The following is a 15064-nucleotide window of genomic DNA, read 5'->3' on the forward strand; positions in this document are numbered from 1 at the left end:
GTGCCTTTCTCGGACAAGTCTGTTTTGTATCAAATTAGGAAACAGATCAAAAATACTTTTGCCTGTGTACTGATGATGAGCAAAAGCAACTGCAATCTTCACAGCCAAACACACCAGCTCATACTCCATGAGTAATGGTAAAATAAGCTGTTTAATTGTTATTATCATTTTTATGTCTGAGATGCAAAAGGTTCACGGACAAAAAGTCACAGGGACATAGGTGAGTTCGCAGGATTTGCACAAGAGCAGCATGCACAAGATACTTTGTTGGGCAAGATATGCACATCCATTCCACTGACTTCAAAGTCCTCCACATGCTTTGAAGTGGCTACCAGCAGCCTCTGGTAAATGAGACAGTGCCAAGCAACACGAATAAAACAAGAATAATTTGATGAAGGTTTAGATAATCAACTACATATTTATTACATAAGACGCCACATAAGTAAGTGAGCAGACAGTGGGTGAGCTGCACTCTTGTGCTGAAGTGAAGCAGCTACAGAGGGGCAACATACTTGCTCTTTTCTTCAACTTATGCACACTCACAGCACCTTAAGATAACACAACTTTGCCAGCTTGTGTAACCTGTATTTGCTTTACAATCTCAATACCTGAACACAAAATCTAAAACAGCCAACTCAGCAAAGAACACTTGTCAAACAGGGCTGTTTGGATAAACAGAAAAACTGGGAGGACGGCTGACACCTTTGTATAGCTTAGGCACAAATTAAGGCTTTGGCAGTTTTAACTCTACCCAGGAGTGGAAGCCAGGAATGCCTAGGCTGTGTCTAGGTAATTTCAACATCACAAATTTGTACGTGGTGCATTGGCAGTGATGTCACAGCTGTAGCGCAACAGGAGGGGAGAAAAGCCAAGTGAAGCTCTGAACATTAGCAAAGAAAATTCATCCACTTGGTATTTAGAGCATTAGGTTCTGCCGGAAGTGTTTAGGAAGCTTCTTCATTCATGTATCTGTAGAAATGTCTAGAGACAATTTGCTCAGCGCGCACCAAAGCAGTGGATTTTTGATAGCTTCTGCCATGCTGTCAACCCTAGGGCAGAGCAGAGAACACTGCTGAATGGGCAGCCTCACGCTATGTTAATTTCTTTATGTCAGATGCACAAAATGCTAAGCTACTGCATGCAGGCTGCCCCTCTTCCCATTCACAGCACACGTTCATTTCGTTGTCCAATGTAAGCAAAATAACGCCATCATTTTCCAAGTCATGTCTTACCTTCATTCAGCACTAAAACATTCTTTAGAAAGAAATCCATGCTCAGAAACTACCGTATCATCAGACATGCTCAGAAGGTTTCTTGCTCTTCAGGTGAAATACAATTCTATTCTCCCTTGTACACAATATTGCACTGTGCCTTCCCTCATCTACATCTCTTCAGAAATCAGACAGGAAAAATCCACGCTGAAGCTGGTAAATGCACCTTAAAACTCTGCGCAAAAATCAATGTGGACCACAGCACTGCACTTTTGCTTCCTTAAGAGCAACAATAATTTGTGCAAATGGCAGATTTGTAACAGCCTATTTTATAACCCATCAGGGTCTCCTTTCCAGGGAAAACAGATTCTTAGTGCTAGTAACATTCATTTACTGAGAATACCATACCCTTCTTCCTATGGGACACGTACTCCAGCTCACACCTGCCTTCAGGACTGCCAGATGAAAGAGTAAGTCCGTGCTCTTTGAACATAGAGAAAGCACTTGCATTTGTTGGAAGACCTGAGGAAAGCAGTAAAACAGAGCACTGGGCTGCAGCTGCTGATCAGGTGTCACGACCCAATGTTTGCAGCTTCCCTATCACTGGGTTTCTGTTTGAATGGGGGTCTGACAGACTTGGAAACCCAAATTGATGACAAAAATCCTCTGCAAAAGGTTCAACAACAAGCTAAGGACATGCCCTGCAGCCCTGTTAACCAGAGCATCCCAATGCCAGCTGGAGCAGTGCTGAACAAATAAAAAATCTGGGGAGGGGGAAGCAGAGAGGGAATTTACATTGCTTTACAGTTTACAGTCCATCTGAGAATGTTATTTTTCATAATGCTTCCTTGACGCAGGCAGTGGCTTGAAGCAAGTGGCTGTTAAAATTAGCTTGGTTCTGCCTGTCTGATGTGTTGTGCTTGAAAGCTGTGGATTTCTGTTGGAGGAAGGCACACAGTGACCCTTACATAACATAACACACAACACTTGATCACTTTGCAGATGCTACCAGACAGCACACAGGCCAGCAAATATGACATGGAAAAGCACCCCCAATGAGCAGCTGTCTCCATACCAGGTACAAAGCCAGTCTTTCACAGACACAGGTGCTCTAACTTACGTGCTGCTCTGTGCAGCACACACAGACCATGTCTGCACCCTCAGGGCTACCCACACAGCCTGCTGCCGTCCTGCCCCACACCTGAACAGGGAGCAGAATGTGAGCAGCATAGGTAGTGGAGACACCTTTACTCCCTCTCCTTTACCACTGCAATTTGTCTATCTTTTCATTTATCTTTATTATTTCCTATTCAATAGATCATGGCACGCCCAGTCACTTCAAATGTGTTTTGATTTCCTTCCCAATTTCAAACATCTGTCATATACCGATGAGTCCAGAATTGTAAGCTGTGTTCCAGATGGAGTCACAAGTCCTGCAGAATTCATCAGTGTTTGTAAACATCACACTGCAAACATCTTGTCAACTATATATAATTAATCAAAGCAAATTTAATGATCACTTCATTCCTGTACCTAAAATCTCTGCCTTTACCAGAAATCTTCAACTGGACACTCTAGCAAGGAAAAACATCTTCTGATGCCTCTTTGAGCATCAGAAAAGTGTTCAAAGTTCTCCCGTAGGGCTGTGACCCCCATCCTTAAACCATTTCTCACCCTTTGCTGCTTCTCTGAGCATCGGGGCAAACCAGGCCCGGGCAGCAACCCACAGAAGAGCGTGTTTGGTCAGGATTCGCAGTTAGCTCTCTTTTTGGGTACCTCCTCACCTGCTGCTCATCCCAGAACCCCAGAATCAAAGGGAGAAATCAGACAGGAATCGCACTTTGAGAATCCCGTGGGACAGCCAGAACAGAACATCCTGAGCTGGAAGGGCCCCTGCAGGATCACCGAACCCGTCCCGGGGATGGAGCTCCATCCTTCGCAACGGAGATCCCGCAGCCTTTCTGGACCCCCGGACGTGGTGTTTAAACAGAGCAGAACTACTCCCGCCGGAGCAGCTCCCGCAGCGCCCCGTCCCGGGCGGGCACCGCGCCCCGCGCCGCCCCGGAGCGCCGCACGGCCGGACTCACCGTCAGGCTGCTCTCCTTGCTCTGCTTCCGCGGCGCCGCCGGGGACCCCGGGACCTGTGGAGAGAAGCGGATGTCATCATCGAGAGCGCGCTCGGAGCCCAGCATGGCGGGCACGGGCCGTGCCGGGGCTAGGCGGACCCCATGGCCCAACGGCGCGGGGCGGCGCGGGGCGGCGCGGGGCGGCGCGGGGCGGCGCGGGGCGGCGCGGGGCGGCGCGGGGCGGCGCGGGGCGGCGCGGGGCGGCGCGGGGCGGCGCGGGGCGGCGCGGGGCGGCGCGGGGCGGCGCGGGGCGGCGCGGGAGGCGGCGTCGCCGGCAGCCAGAACCGCGCCCCCTCGCCTCTGCCGGCCGGGCCGGGCCGGCCTGGGCTGTCCGCCGTGTTCCGATCGGACACTCAGCGCGGCGACGCCCCGCGCTCCTCGCGCTCCTCTGAGCTGCGAGGTCGGCCAGCGCCCAGCGGGGCCGGGGCGGGAGTGCGGCCCGCAGTGCCGTAAGCGGGGCGGAGCCACCCACCCCTTTTCAGGACCGCCACCGCGGCCCCGTGCTGTGCCCGGCGGCTGCGGATGACGCGGGGCAGTGTGGAGGGAACGCTTTGAGTCACCCGGGGCTCTGCTGCAGCCCCTGAGCAGCGCGTTTACTCTGAGCTGCAGCCCGAGATCGGTGTCCAAAGGCTGCCGCTGTTCTGCCGCTCCGTTTGCGACCGTTCATCGGAGCGGGCAGCGCGGCGCTGCCGTCTAGGAAGTGGTAAACAAGGCCTGGCTCCGCGCCCGGCACGGCACCGCTTTGTGCTCGGCTGTAGCTCTTTCCCCCTTGACCTGTTTCCGAGAGCTGTGGCAGGGCTTTCCCGAGCATTTGCCTGCGTGGTGGCTGCTGCCCAGGTCCTGCAGCATGCCTGGAAATGGCTCTTGCAGGAGAACGCCGTGCTGCTGGGAGCAGCTGCACAGTCATGGCACTGTGACAGATATGGCCCAGGAATGGGGACTGGAGTTGGCCCAACTGAGCCAGAGTCTGGGGTCTGGAGAATGGCTGTAGAAAAATCCCCTTCCTGCAACCTGCACACAGCAGACATTTTCCTCACTAAAGACTCTTCTGCAAAAGCATCCACTGCTCCCAGGAAAAGCTGTCTCCCACATGGGCGCGGACACAAGCTGCTCTCAGGGATAATGGCAGCAGTACCTTGTTACAGATCCAGTGCAGGTTCGAGGCATGAATGAAGACCTGAGTTTGGGAAAACTGGTAATTAAAGAGTAATGGAAAGAAAGTGTGACGGAGGCCATTGAAGTGAATGAAGGAAATCATGAACAGGACTCCTGTAGGCCCTGTGGCTGAGTCAGCTCAGCAGAGCTGAGAAGTGCATGGAAACTGTGTATCTTTAAAGTGAATTTGAGCACAAAGGTGACTTGAGTCTAAAAGATTTACCTGAGTCAGACACAGCACCACAAAAACAGCGAATATTAGAAATAAAGCTCTGGGGAAGTCAGTTATTCTGACTTGCTGGTAGATGAAACAGATACCTTCAGAAAATGGCATTTGTTGCACAAGAATTTAAACTGCTTATTTTAAAGGAAGTCAGAGCCTGCAAGTTGATCTGGGTTATCTGAAGGAGATGCAGCAGGTGGGTGAACAGAGGTGTCCACCAACAGCTGTGGAGGTTATTAAAATAGTTTTGAATTTCTATTGGTGTTCCACCTCCAGCCTGTGTAAGATGCTCAGAGAGGAAACAGTGCAGGTCAGTTAAGTGAGAGATGTTGGTCATGGACATGGAGCCTGAAATGACAGACTGTGTCATGGGAAATGCCATGAATCCATGGGGAAAGGGACCCAGAAATACAGGCTCAGCTGAAAGAGCACTGCTGGTGCAGTGCACAGCACTGAGGGCCAGTGCCTAGAAGGGGTAAGAGAGATGGTAAAAGCAAAGTGGGCAGTTGGCAGACAACATAAAATTTAGACCAAGAAATAGGGCTTCAGAGGAACACTGGGGCAGTGCAGTTCAGCATGGAAACTATACACAAAACACACATTTTGTAGGGAGTGTTCTAATAGCTGCTTTGCAGAAGAACCTAGCAGCTAGTAAAGAAATGAAACAGAACTGAGGTCCTGTGCCCTTTTTCCCAGCCAGCAGACTGGGAAGCACAACTCACCAGGAGTGCAACCCAGCAACACTGCTCAGCTGTTGCTGTTTTGGCAGGGAATGAAGCATCTCACAGGAGGAGCTAGAAGAGGGCCCTGTGCTGCATTTGCAGATCTGCAGGGAAGACTCTCCTGGAGACAAGAAGTGGTAAAATCAGCAGTACAGAAATATCGAGTGAAAATTTAGTCAAACAGATGAGGGAGACAGTCAACAAGTCAGCATCTTGAACACTAGCCCAAGGTGATGATGGGTGCGGCACGGGCTGTGAAAGGCACAGAGGAGGGCCTGTGAAAGGACACACTGACATGGATGAAGTAATTCAGAAAATAGTTTCCCTCAAATTCTTTGTGAATAATGTCTTCGGGAGGGAAGGCTGCAAGAAAACATGATAAGATAGAGGCATGGGCGGATGTTCTTGTCTAGAGAGGACTGTGCTGGAGACAAGCATGGAGTTCAGGCTGAAATGGCAGGACATTTGTTAATGGTGACTGAAGTGGCCTCAGGGAATTTTCAGAAAGTAGCGATAGGACACAAAAATTCAAAGTATTTTGGTATTTTGTACTGTTTTATCAGTAGAATACAAAGAGTGACTTTTCTAGATGCAATGAATCTGACTGATTTGACAGTTTCTTAAATAAAATGCCTCTTGACATCCTACTCTAGCAGACTCCCAGTCTGCTTAAGCAGACATCCACTTGTCTGGATATCACTGCTTGGACTTTTTTCCCCAAAACTTACCTGGGGGTCCCCACTGGCTTTTCGGAGATTCATGTGAGTGGAATCTAGTTGGTGTACCGGGGTCCCAGAAATGTGATAGCCATTCACTGTAAGGACACGTAAGAAGTGAGCAGGCTTGCCGCAGGTTGCAGATGTATAATTACACATTTTAAAAACAAGTCATGTAATTGAATATCAGTTTGCATACTGTACTGAAACTCAGCCCATAGGCCCATTCTGCCCTCAGCATCCTGCAGGAGGCTTTTATCAGCAGTTATGACTGAATGAGTTGCAAGAGTCAAAAAAAGAGGCTCCAAAATGCCAAATAGTTCCTGCAGCCTGCAGTTTGGTAAAATTATGTGATTGAAGAAGCAGGGTATGTAAAAAGCAGGGTTTTCAGGGAGATGGGATGTTGATGCCAAGAAAGCATGCTTGTAAGATGTTTATGGTTTATATACACAGCTGTATGTTTGGAAAATAATGAGCTCAAATTAGGGATAAATGCAGCTATGTTATAGCCTTTGGTAACAACAAAACACACAGTGTTCAAGCATACTTCCCACTCAGCTCAGTCAATGAAGACCTGCATCAGTTTGACCAAAAATTGGCTGGAGACATTCTTTAGACTTGTTTACAGTCAGCTGCTAATGCAGTTATTCTAATGCAGTTTCTGCTTTACTCTATCTTTGTGCAGCCCCTGCAGCTTTTTAGCTGATTTTGTTATGTGATCCCCCCAGTGGCCAAATGGACAGCCTTGCAGCTACCAAGTGTTAACAGAGTCCTTGTGCACACATGATGTGCAGGGTGCAGCTGCAGGCAGCCCACATTCCCTGCACCTGCTGCTCCCACAGCTGCAGAAAGCAGGAGGGAGAGGCAGATGTGCTCCCCAGAGCTGGCAGCCCCTGTTGGCCTCTGCGCCCCAGGACCACCTTAGACCTGAGCAGGTACATGGGGCAAGCCAAGAGACCCATTGTTTGGAAACAAAGGGTGGTGGGATGGGTTGGAATGAAGACCCCCAACTACGATTGTTCTGCTTCAGGACTATGTACATGAAATACAAATCCCACCTATCAGAGCATTTTTGTTTGCGTTGCTGGCTGGTAGAGAAGGCGATTCATCCAATGCAGTGCTCAGGAATGGCAATACACAGTACCTGCTGGGCTCTGCTGTGTCACAGGGCTCTTCGGGGTCCCAGGCACACTGCTTGGCCGCTCCCAGGTTGTCTCTGTTGGAGGGAAACAGCAGCATAAGGGTGACAGAGGCCAAAAGCATCATGTGCCTGTGGCACACAAATGGCTCTGACCCTCAGTGTTCTCCACTCCAGGGCTGCACCCCATGAGGAGGGTGTCTATGTCCCCTGGTGCTCATCTCCTCCCTCATGCCTTTGCCTTTCCTTCTCAGCCCCACTCCTCAGCAGCTAGCTGAGATCAGTGGCAAGTGGAAGATGCTCACTCACTGTGAGCTGCTGCCACAACCCATGCAGGCAGCACTTCTAAGTAGATTACAGCAAGCCCAGACTGGGCCCTACCTGTGGCCTGTGTAGGCACAGCAGCTAGTCTGACAGAGCACAGTCTGGGGACAGGGACTGCCTTTGTCCCTGCTCTCCATGTGGAACACAGCTGGGACTCAAAGATGACAGTTTAGCGACAGGAACACAGACTACAACACTTTCCCCCTCAAAAAAGGCTACTGTCCCAGCAAATTCCACTTGGGTCCCGTAACAAATGCATGTCACACCACTTTTGATACTCAAAAGACTGCTGCTGCTTTTTCCCTCTTTTCTCCTCTAGTTAGCCATTTTGCTCATTTTCTTAGCAAACACAAAATTGTCTTTAGCCATATGCTAAACAAAGAGGATTTTATTGCAAAATGTCATTAAAGTTGCAAATGGCAGATAGTGGAATGAGAATAGCAGCTTCTCTAAAAGTGTAGCTATAAAGCCCAAGCCAGCATTCCTATCTATAGAACATGTTGGTATCAAACAAAAATAAATACTGTTGGCTGCCAGGCAATATCAACTAAGAAAATAAGCAAGTCAAAGCATCAACCACTTCATTTCAAACTGTGATGCACAAAACCCATTCAGGAGCAATCCAACCTTGCCAAAGCCTGAAATCCTGCATGTCAGTATTCTGGATGGGAACTGGCAAGTGACAACATGCTTGCATTCAGGACATCAGGAAGGGGATACCAGATATGAAAAAGCCAGAGGACTGCTATCTGCTCTTGGTCTCACAAGCTAAGTCACATGAGGTTGTGACTAGGAAACATCACTGAGATGGAGAGATAGCATTGGTGGACAAAGAAAAGGCAACTGATGTCATCTAGCTGGATTTGCACAAGGCCTTCAACACAGTCATAGAATCACAGAATGGTTTGGGTTGGAAGGGACCTTCAAGATCATCTAGTTCCAACTCCTTTGCTATAAGCATTTACTTAAGTGTTGCTTTAGGCTCCTCATTTCAGAAAAAGGGATCCCAAATTCTTCAGTTCAGGAACTGCAGACCCCAGAAGGGCGAAGGTGCTGCACCCCCAAACCTATGGTGCTCACATCCCTGAAGATACACATCTGCTGCTTGCTTTGCCCCTCTCTTCTTATTTTTCTGGCAAATCAAAATATTTTGACTGTTTTTTTCTCTTGCAAGTGGAAAGCCTGGTGGACTGGAAGCTTTGATGAATCACTGAGGAAATATTTAAATTATGCTCAGATTTTTGTGAATTGGGTAGCGATTTAATGAATTCCACTCTTGGCCAATGAGGCAGGATTGGAATGTGTTAAATAAACAGAAGGAAAATCAAGTGATATGAGTTGTCTTTTCTGAGTCAGCTTGGCTTAAAACATGCCTGTATGTGGTTAAATAGGTAAAATCCGATTTATATTTATTGTATTTTAAAAGTGAACAGTAGAATATGCTTCTCACATTTTTAGTATTTTTTTCTAATATTCTAAAGTAGTTGTTTATTGAATACTATAAATGAGTTGACTTGAAGACAAGTTCTTGGAAGTTTAGGAGCAACTTTGTACAGAGGGATTGTGATGTCCACTCAATGCCAACATGGAATCCACAGGGTAATATGTTTTTATCATAACTGACTTGGACATTAGCAGTAAGAAGTTACTTCAGTTACTTTCATATATATTTTATGCAAGCGTAGCTTTAGCATTTTTGAGACAGAGGAATGGACTTAAACCTAACAAATAAATTTGAAACATAATTAGTTGTTCAGAATTTCCCAGCTGCTTCTAGTAAGTGGTCTCTGGTTTGCCTGCTGGTTGTTGTGGAGCTGGTCTGCCATACAAAAACTCCAGATACATAACCTGAAGGCAGAAATTTTGTACGTACAAGTCCATTGCTCAGCAGTTAGCATAGTTGTGAATGTGATCCAAAGCAGCTTGCAGAATATTTTCAAAATACAGAAGTTGACTGTAGAACAATGCATATTGAAAAAAAAAAAAAAAAAAAAAAAAAAGTATAAAATAGAACAGTTTTATTGGACAGGAAATTAAAAGAACAAGAAGAATGTTTTAAACCTCTCTTGTTTTCTGAGATGAAAGAATGCTGAGATGCTGAGATGAAAGCTGAGATGAAAGAAAATCCCTTTCTGTGCACACATTAATAGTGATATTGCAGTTGCACAAGAACAAGTAGAATGATCCTAAACCAGTACTGCTTGTACTGCTGTGCTACCACCTTCTGCAAGCCACAGCTATCACATTTGCCAAGATGAAATTGCAACATTATGAATTTCTCGGCAGTTTAGTCATTATTAGAAGTGAACACGTGTAGGGAAAAAATGATGTTTTTCCACAACCACAAAGAGAAAACTTGGTGAGAGAGAGCATCTTGTCTAATACAGCCAAGACATCCGCTTGAACCAGATTATCAAATACAGATTTTGATCCTGGAAAACTAGCTGTAATCCTGTGGTGAACAATGGACTTTCCTTTTAGGAATATATTCAGTATCAATCAGTATTTTATATCCCATCCAATCTTCCAGACAAGATGACAGCAACAAGCTAAAACCTCTTACTCTATGAATAGAGTGTAATGTAGCACTGGCAGATGAAAACTGACAAGTTCTATTCTCCTTTATCAGTCACATGATAATTATTCTGTTTAGTCAGAGAGTGGAAAAAATAATTACTAGTTTCTTTGTCACTCTCTGGACTGTGAAGGAGCTCTGTGAACAGAAAGAAGTCTTACAGGCCTGAAATGGAGGCATAGGAGATATTTGTAAATTAATTACTAAAAGCAAGGCAGTAGAAAGCCACTTACTCAAAGTGAAATCAGAGAATTACAGAACAGTTGGGTTGGAAGGGACCTTACAGCCTTCCAGCACCAGCTCCTGCCATGGGCTGGCTGCCACTCACTAGCTCAGACTGCCCAGGGCTCCATTCAGCCTGGCCTTGAACACTTCCAGGGATGCGACTCTCACTTCTCTGGGCAGCAGTGCCAGGGCCTCGTTGCTTCTGGGTAAAGAATTTCCTCTTCACATCGAATTCAATCTCCCCTTTAACTTCTAGGTCAAAGCCATTACCCTATGTCCTAACACTACACTCCCTGGAGTCCTTCGCTTGCTTTCTTGTAGGCCAATTCTAAGTAATGAAAGGCCATCATAAGGTCTTCCTAGAGCCCTCTCTTATTTTTTCCCTTTTTAAAAATGGGTGTTATGTTTCCTCTTATCTAGTCAGTGGGAACTTCACTGGACAGCTGATCCCTGAACTGGACCAAATCTGCTCTCCTGAAGCCCAGGGTAGTAAGCTTGCTGTGTGCTCACTTTGCTGCCCTAAGGATCTTAAACTCTACTATTTCATGATCACTGCAGCCAAGGCTGGCCTTGAGCTTCACATTCTGCGTCAACTTCTCCATTTGATGAGAATGAGGTCCAGCAGAGCACCTACTTGCTGGTTCCTCTGTCTCTTCGAGAAGGAAGTTACCATCAGCGCATTCGAAGAATGTCCTGAATTGCTTATGCCCTGCTGTGTTGCCTTTCTGGCAAGGTTTGCTGCCTGTTTGTGGCTCCTTATAGTCCAAAATTTGGTTGGTCCTGTGAGTCAAAGGGAGTGTAAACACGCCTGCTCTGAAAACAGGTTTTCTTTAACTGCACAGCACCGCATTCGACAGTCCAAACCTCCAGGCCACCTGGCACTGCCATGCTTCACCTGGCTTTGATTGGAGGCCACCTCACCAAGCAGAAGGAGACAGACTGCTGTCAGTGCTCTTGCATCTTTGCCTTTCTTGCTAAGATGTTCCTCTCATTTGTGATGAGTCAGAAAAGGCTTAAGGATGCTTCACTCCTTGATATTGTGAGAGGGGGAAAACAGCCCTAAGGAAAGGCAGAGGAAACATGTAGGGTTGTGCGTGAAAGGAGGGGAAATGATTTGTAATGCCCTAAGACCAGGGTAAAACATTCAACACTTTAGAAGCAGAAGGAATAGGTGAATGAGAGTATAATGAAAATATTTTTCTTCTGTTCTATAGAGAACGTATAGCACAAGGAGATTTCATATAATTTGAATGAGGAGGTCTCACCAGTTCACAGAGACAGTGCACAATTGGATTCTGGCTCTCCCTTTCTGATCTCCCAGTTCATCACAGCAGCTGTTTCTTCTTTGTGCTCTAACATCTTGACCCACTGAGCCCTGCAGTACATGGCTGTGGTAACAACGGCTTAAAGGGCACAACCTACCACCCTGTGCATGAGATTCTGCATGGCAGCACTGTCCTCTACACGCTGTGTTCCCATTGCTCGCCAAGGTAACACTAGCCCATGGGCCTTCCAAGGCCCTGATCTTCACTTCCATCTTCATACTTAATTTAAAGGGACAGGAAAAGAACGCAGAATGACAGATGCAAATCTCTCTGCACCTGCATGAACTATGAGATTCAATCTTTTAAGTGCTGAAATTAGAGCTTGATGTAGTACATGAATTAGTTCAGCAGGAGCTGCAGTCTCAGATCTCAAATCCAACTCAATTGCTACAGGCATTTCAATGCAGAGACTGAGGCTGCAATATAGCTTTTATTCTCAAAATAATGGTTCTCAACATTGCAGTGGAAACAAAATTTCTTGAAATTTTCTGTGTTGATAGGAATGTTGCTACTACCTCAACTGCATGGGAAAAGCTACTGACAAAGTCCTTATTTCATCTTTCAAAGTATCTTTTAAAATGAGCATGGGGACCTGTAACATATCCTCCTTTTGCAAAGACCATGACGCACAAAAGCAAACCTGATATTGCAATACTGTAAGCTTGGTAGTGACTTGCTTAGATTTTCTAGGATTTAGGCCACTTTATCAGGGCAGGTTAGTGTATCAGAGGGAGACTGTCACCGGTAGGTTTTATCAGTAGGAGAGAAGACACACAATAGAAAAGACATAATAACAATGCCTGTCATCTCTTACTTGCTTCCAGAGTGTCTCGAATGCAGTCCATAAGTTTTTGAGCAGGTGTTCCCTATGGCTGGTGAAATACAAAAGAAAAACCTCAACCTACAGACTGAATCCCTCCAAACTCCCTCAAAGAGACGGAAAATTACTAGGTAGAACAAGTACAAGAGTAGGTCATCGTTATGTTCCTTCCATCTCTTACTTGAGGCATAGCAACCAATATTTCAGATGGATTCTGTATACATTTTGTCTAGACACTGGCCAATCCCTATATTCAACAAGTTCTTTCCCCTTCTCACAACAGCACCAGTGAAAAAGCAAATGTGAGATTACAGGTCACAATATTCTCTTGCTTAGTCTCTTCCAATTACCCAGTGAAATGCAGCAGTATTAAAAATGCTATCATGTTCTAATTAAGCTGTGGCTTATTAAAGTGCAACAAGGAGGCTTCCTTTACACCCGGTGCTTCTTAATTTAATCCTTTTTATCCACTTACAATACTTAAAAATTATGTACTTTAGGAAAGAATAGTTGAGCTTGTGGCATCCTAAGGTTACAGTGCTCTCAGCTCTGGCACTGCATAGAAGCTATGAGACATAAATTTAGCAAATGATAAATTTTAGGATGGAGAACCTCAAAACATGCATAAGTCCCTTTGAGTTTCCATGTATATTCTCTGACCAAAGAAGAGTCCTAATGGCAATGGTATTGCATAAAACGTGACTATAACCACTATGACTATCTCTTATTTGTACATGTTGTGCTAGGCACCATTCACACGACAGTGGCCTATGGATAAAGTGCAACTAGGATAAAGAGCATTGCAGCTTCTTGCTGTGGATTCCAAGGGGGTTTAGATGTGTCAGTTCTTCACCACTCAGACTGAGATGCTTTAGCAGGTAGTGGTTTGGTGCACTGGGAAACATCCTTACAAGACAAAGTTAACAGGATCCTTGATGGAGGGAATCCAGCTATTCACCAGCTGTAGGATGCTTAAGGTCATTGAACACTACTTTTGCAATGGAAATGTGATACCTTTATGGCAATGAGTTTTCAGCTAGTGTTCAAGCACTGTCTGGAAAAGTGCAACATGCTATTTCTGATTCTCTTAAGGTTGGTAGGCAGGCTACAGGTTGCAGTGGTTACACAGCTGGATCAGAGGCCAGCCAGGAATTAGGAGCTTCAGTGAAATAAAGGTTAATGCCAAAACAAAATAAGTAGGAATGGGTACCTAAGAAAACAGAAGCAGAAAAGCTGGCTGGTAGAACCAGGAGGATACTAAGGAATATGTACTCTTTCAGGCAAATAGAGAACAGTCTCCTGAGTTTCTGAAGTCCTTGACTTCTCAAGATTCCTCTCAAGGACTGTTTTTGTGATGATGAGAATAAATGGGTCTTAATTATGATGAAGATAATGTGAAAGTAAAATTTGTGCTTTCCAAGAGACAAAAAGCTGTTCAGTAAATGGGAATGTAACACCACAGACAATAAAAGCCTGGAAATAAGGATGCACCATGAAAAGCTGACCTTAGCTGAGAATGCAGGATGGCAGCAAGCCACACAAGCACTTGTGTCATAAGTATATGTCATCTTTAATGTAATGGGTAAGGTAGCTGGAGTGCATTGTTTGACTAATACAAGAGGTACTACAGCTGCAGTACATCAGAGAATTTCTTCAGCATCATCAAATATTTTCCAGCTGAATCTACCACCCACACACAGTAGTAAACCACTCCCAAAACACTGAGCAACCATATGCTTAACCACATAGTAGTTGTGCACTTTGAACACATGCTGCATTCAAACTTTGCACAGCAAAGTAATTCTAGGGTTCTCCACTCAAAAAAACACACCAATGTCACCATGCTATGAAGCCTGGAAATTTTTCCACATGCCTTTACAGATTATGTGCATTCTCCTCTGCTATGCCAGCACAATTCAGTCAGTGCCTTAGAACAATTTCCTATCAAAAAGAGGATTAAGTGAAAGTCAAAGAAGAGGAGATTTCTCTCTTCAATTTTCTTAAAGATGGATGAATATTGTCTATGCATTGAAGATAGTTTTCAGAGGCTGTGTGAAGTACACAGTTCCTTACACCTATTAGAAACCAGATAGCACCTCTATCCTTCCATCTTGACTGTTTAAGTTTAGCTTCTTGGTCCCTTCACTTATCTTCCCCATCGTGTCTCCTTGTGCCTCAATTCATATCTCTTCTCATTTGAAATCACAATGCAGAACTACAATTATTATGAGTAAGAAAATACTGTACTAGGAATTACTGTAGAAATATATGCTTGTTTCAGATGATACCAGTGTAGCCCTGAAAAAGGGGACAGGCTCATCCCTAGAAAACTGCATGCAGGCATCAGCAATCCTATCACTGCCTGAACCAAATCCGATGCACTGTATAGAAATGTGGGCAGAAGAGAACAGTGCTATATTTCTTGCTTTGGGCTCTGAAAATGCAAGCTAGAAGCCAACTCCACAAAATATCAACATGCAAATTCTTTGACTGCCAGATGGGAG

General features: G+C 45.5%; 1 protein-coding gene across 9 annotated transcripts in view; it reads right to left on the reverse strand.

Annotated features, from left to right (window-relative positions):
* The window catches only part of GAS7 (growth arrest specific 7), a 120829-nt gene that overhangs the window by 51159 nt on the left and 54606 nt on the right, over positions 1 to 15064 (reverse strand). For 7 of the 9 annotated variants that reach the window (XM_085240166.1, XM_085240165.1, XM_085240170.1 and 4 more), the window contains 3 exons: positions 7298 to 7369; positions 6166 to 6251; positions 3299 to 3352 (listed from right to left, as the gene is read on the reverse strand). In XM_085240166.1, coding sequence (XP_085096292.1) covers positions 3299 to 3352; positions 6166 to 6251; positions 7298 to 7369 — 212 coding nt within the window. Of the gene's footprint in view, positions 1 to 3298; positions 3353 to 6165; positions 6252 to 7211; positions 7370 to 15064 lie in introns of all 9 variants that reach the window. The other 2 variants (XM_085240164.1, XM_085240173.1) reach the window with 2 other exon arrangements.

The sequence above is a fragment of the Meleagris gallopavo genome, chromosome 20 (genome assembly GCF_905368555.1).
Source record: "Meleagris gallopavo chromosome 20, MGAL_WU_HG_1.1, whole genome shotgun sequence".
NCBI lineage: Eukaryota > Metazoa > Chordata > Aves > Galliformes > Phasianidae > Meleagris > Meleagris gallopavo.